Genomic DNA, 4,524 nt, shown 5'->3' on the forward strand with positions numbered 1-4,524 from the left:
TCCTGTGGGCACATCCTCCCCTTCTAATTATACCCATTAGCCAAGGAGCACACTAAAGAGGTCCACATTTTTAACATTTCTGTGTGTTCCCTGTGGGCACATTAGAGGCCAAATCTGTACCCGAGTACTGGGAAGTATGTGAGGGTAACACCCAGCCGTGGAGTTGCTCACAGCTGTAGGCTGATGGGTTCGGTGTGACTTCATATCTAACCCAGCTCTGTGTACGTTACTGTTAATTCTTATGATATTTTCCTGTTGGTCAAAGTAAGACTTACGTTAACCAAGTTTACCTACCTCTCTCTGTGCTCTTAGCAAGTCAATCTACTGATTCAGGGTACTTTTGGAGAACTGAGGGCCCTGGCTGCTCTGGGTTTTCTCTCTACCTGTTGTCATTCGCCAGGACTGGTCTCGCTTGACCAGATTAACTTCCCGGAGAACCACAGGGACCTCTCCCTCTTGAGTTACGCTCCATTCTGCAGGACACACTGGACAACACCTGTCACACTCAGGTCCTCTTGGGTCCATCCCTGCCTGGGTGCTGAGGCTTCCCCGCCCTTTGCTGCTCCCTCAGCTGAGAACACCGTGGCCTCGGGCCCCACCAGCTTCCCTTCACTGCCCCAGCACTTTTGTAACCTCCGTGCACCCAGCCCGCGCTCTCAGGACACCTGATGAATTTGTTTTCCAAGATACAAGAGCCTCCCTGGCCACCTGGCTGAGCCACTGAGGAGGAAATGAGTAACATTTGCCAGGAACTCAGCTGAGGATCTGGCATGTGGTGGATCCAATGTAGTTTAAAGTTATCTGGTGCAAGACAGAAGAAAAACTCAGGTGGTGAGGGCACTGGACAGGGACAGGGACCTTGGATAGTGCCCAGTGTGTGGTGACAGCTGCCCCTGAAAAACAAAATTTTTTTTTGGTACTGGGGATTGAACTCAGGACCTTCACTTTTGAGGCAGGCAGTGGCACCACTGAGCTAAATCCCCAGTCCTCCTCCCCAAAAAAATTATTTTTGAGAAAGGGTCTTGCTTTGTAGTTCTAGTTGGCCTCAAACTTGCAGCAATCCTCCTGCCTCAGCCCCCTGATTGGTGGGACTACAGGTGTGACACCATGCCCAGCTCCAGAAATGTTTAAGAAGGAACATGATTCTCAACATTACTGGGAAGAATCACCTGGAGTTTCAAAATTACAGACTTCTGGATTTGGGCATGGAGGATTGCATGAGTTCCAGGCCAGCCTGGGCTACATAGTGAGCTCAGGGCCAGCCTGAACTACAGGGGAAGACCCTGTCACAAAAAACAAATTATAGACCTCTTGGTTCATTTCTAGAGACTATATCTTTGTGTGTGTGTGTGTGTGTGTGGTACCAGGGATCAAACACAAGACATGCTTCGAGGCAGGCAGCAGAACCACTAAGCCAAATCCCCAGCCCCTGAGATTATGTCTTAAAGGCCCATCCTATGTGATAATATTTTAAGAACTACCCTGCCAGGTGTGGTACATACCTGTAATCCTAGCACTGTGGGGGGCTAAGGCAGGAGGGTCACAAGGTTGAGCCCAGCCTGGAAATTTAGCAAGACCTTATCTCCAAAATAAAAATATTTTCTGGTAGAAAGGAAGGGACAAGAAAAAAAATGGAAACAAAGCTTTTGTACATAGGGAGGAGAGAGGGCTTGGGGGGGGAATGGGATAAAATAAAATTTATCTTTAAAAATTTTTCTCTAAGTGCTGAAAATGTAGCACAGTGCAAAAGCCCTCAGTTTAATCCCCAGTAACACAATAAAAAAATTAAAAATGAAAGAAAGATCCAACAGGTAGTCTAAGGACTCCACTCTGAAAAACCAACTGATCTGTTCAGGAATATTTATTAAGCAGCCAGGTTAGGGTTATCTTCATTCTACACAGAGAAAGGAAGGAGATAAGTCTGTGCTTCCTGGAGTTCACATTCTAGTGAGGGTAGAAAACGTCCAGAATACAAATAAAAGCAGACAGAGTGGGTGGGCAGAGAAGGGCTGCATGAACTTGGGCGGCAGGAGACAGCCAGCCAGAAAGCTGGGGGAAAGGCATCCAGATACCTTTCCCTTTCTCCCCATGCTCCCCTCAACTGAGACCTGAGCCCAGAATGTCTCAAACGAAACCACATCCACAGAGTGAAGTTCCTGCCTTTATCGGGAAGCCTCCAGGGCTGGGCAGCCTGGACGGTACCCGGGCAGGGGTCTGACTCCTCCTCCTTTGGGCGGCCCAGCCCGGCCCTGCCTCAGCTCTGACCCACAGGTGTCCCCAGCTCTCAGACGGGAGCCCCAGGCTGGCAGCAGGGGTGTGTGGCCCGGTCCTCAGAGGGCCTGCTATACCCGGGGCACAGCCAAGGGTTGGGCCTCTGGAGGGCAGCCCGGGTCCCAGGGACCCAGCAACATCGACAATGCCAGAGACAGGCAGAGAACCACATAGGAAGAGGCGAGGCGAGGCCTCCAGGAGAGGAGGCCCAGCAGTGAACCCCAGGGCCAGGCTCACTTCTTCTTGGCACGGTCGGCCGCATCAAGGGCAGCCATGTTGCGAGCGGCAGTGACCAGGTGGATGACGCTGATGACAGACTTGAGCAAGGCGATGGGGGCAGTGATCCAGAGGCCCGCTCGGAAAAGCCCCACAGACCCCACTGTGGGAGGCAGTGTGTGTGAGACCCAGCCTGAGGAGCCAGGCCTCAGGCTCTGCTCCTCAGGAGGGCAGCGCAGGGTAGGCAGGCAGGACCCCCCCTCCTCTCCTACCTACTGGTCCCTCAGAGAAGCTGAATAGGTAGAGTAGGCAGTAGAAGAGCTCATTTCCAGCACACATCGTGAAGAGAGCGGGCTGCAGAGAGCACAGATGCCTGAGGGGCAGGGCCATGCACCAGCCCATCTCAGCGGTCACCCCACTTGGTAAGACTCCCCCAGAGGCTGTCCAGGCTCCCGCATCAAAGGCCACGCCGGCACCCTCACACAGCCCTCTCCCTCCTCTCCTCCTTCCAGCCTTAGTTCTTCCCCCTGGTTGGCAAAGGCCCCATCAGCCCCCCTGCTAGAAGAGTCCCAGCTACCCTGCGCTGGCCCTCTGTCCCGGCCCTCTCTGGGGCCAGGGTTCGCAGCCAGGCCCTCCCGACACAGCTGAATGAGGGCTGGAAGGGCTCACCCTGGAGGTGTAGTAGATTCGGAGCACAGCATTCCCAGAAAGGTCGATCATCTTGTGACTCTCACTGCCTCGCACCACGGAGCTTGCGGGGAAAGTGGGGAAAGCCCATGAGAGTAGACACCCTCATGCCACCTGGAACCCCAGAATATCCAGCCAGAAGGGCCAGAAACTGTGTGGCCCCGCTGTAGATGTGACTGAGAGAGCTTGCCCAGGCTGCTTGGGCAAAGCAGAACCTGAAAGGGAATGTCCCCCAAGGCCTGAGACACCCACCCCACAGCAGCGTCCGAAGCTGCAGGGCCCCAGAGCAAGGCAGACCTGTGCAGATGGAGCCAGTGACTGGCCACGTCCAGGCTCATGCTGAGCTGGAAGACAAGCGTGGCCCGAGGGTACAGCAGGGCCAGGTTGACCAGCAGACACATGGTGGAGCAGCGGTCGGTTAGCATGTCCAGCATGGCCCCAAACCGAGTTCCTGGAGAAGGTGGAAAGGGGCCGATGGAGAAGGGCCCGTAGGCTGTGAGACACCCAGACACAATCTAAGAGCAGACCTGAAACATCCACCACACACTTTCCAGGGAGGAAAAGAGGCTGCTGTCAGAAAGGTGTGAGAACAGCGTGCAAAGGGTCACTGGGACGTGAAATGAGTGTGAAGAGAAAGGTGCTGGAGGACTGGGAATGGCTTATCTTCAACTCAACACCAGGACCCAGGCTTCAAGCAAGACCAGCAGACTTAAGGGAAGTCTCTCTTTTATTTTTGGAGACAGGATCTCACTATGTATTCTAGGCTGGCCTTGAAAGCGCATCAATCCTCCTGTCTCAGCCTCCCAAGTGCTGGGATTACAGGAGTGAGTCGCCACACCCAGCTAGGGGAGCCTCAAAAGGTAGGTCTTGACAGTGGATTAATGAATCAGTCAACTCTCCCTTCTGGAATCATACTGGAGTTTAGATTCCTTCTGCCATCAAACCAGGCGATTCTGTCCTGCTCTGAACAGAGGTGGGAAGGACAGAACCCTGACCCCAAGCCTTGAGCGGTCAGGGCGGGAAGGACCTGGGCCGGTGATGGCGGGGAGGCATCTGTTACCTTGATTAAGGGCTCGAGCCGCGTGTCCATCGACAGCGTCCAGAAGCCCGCTGAGCAGGTAGAAGGAGGAGGCCGTGAGGGGGCAGCAAGGCATGAAGTAGAAGGAAATGACGGCGAAGACGATCCGGGCATAACCTGGGGACCGGAGAGCGCGCAGGGCGGGATCAAGGAACCTGCCCGAGCCCGGCGCTCTCCCGTCCTCCCGGGCGCAGTGGCGCTCACCGATGAGGTTGGGCACGAACAGGAAGATGTTTTCGCCCGGCATCGCGGCGGCCTCCGGAGCTGTCAAC

General features: G+C 54.6%; 1 protein-coding gene across 1 annotated transcript; it reads right to left on the reverse strand.

The window, feature by feature from the left end:
• Positions 1-1,767: 1,767 nt before the first annotated feature.
• Cdipt (CDP-diacylglycerol--inositol 3-phosphatidyltransferase) lies at positions 1,768-4,518 on the reverse strand. Its single transcript, XM_010617373.3, has 6 exons — positions 4,457-4,518; positions 4,235-4,369; positions 3,472-3,625; positions 3,157-3,238; positions 2,760-2,841; positions 1,768-2,650 (listed from the first exon to the last, which is right to left on the reverse strand). The coding sequence occupies exons 1-6, from the start codon at positions 4,497-4,499 to the stop codon at positions 2,505-2,507; spliced, it is 642 nt and encodes a 213-aa protein (XP_010615675.1). The 5' UTR covers positions 4,500-4,518; the 3' UTR covers positions 1,768-2,504.
• Positions 4,519-4,524: the final 6 nt, after the last annotated feature.

This window comes from Fukomys damarensis, unplaced genomic scaffold, assembly GCF_012274545.1.
Source record: "Fukomys damarensis isolate Sample0158 unplaced genomic scaffold, DMR_v1.0_HiC HiC_scaffold_34, whole genome shotgun sequence".
NCBI classification, from domain to species: Eukaryota; Metazoa; Chordata; class Mammalia; order Rodentia; family Bathyergidae; genus Fukomys; species Fukomys damarensis.

What these genes read in the sequence shown, in the direction of transcription:
- Cdipt (XM_010617373.3), bottom strand. Translation starts at nt 4,499, where the DNA reads ATGCCGGGCGAAAACATCTTCCTGTTCGTGCCCAACCTCATCG. An exon ending in GGCTCGAGCCCTTAATCAAG is followed by an intron (nt 3,626 to 4,234) that starts GTAACAGATGCC and finishes CACCTTCTCCAG; the next exon opens with GAACTCGGTTTGGGGCCATG. An exon ending in GAATCTACTACACCTCCAGG is followed by an intron (nt 2,842 to 3,156) that starts GTGAGCCCTTCC and finishes TGCTCTCTGCAG; the next exon opens with CCCGCTCTCTTCACGATGTG.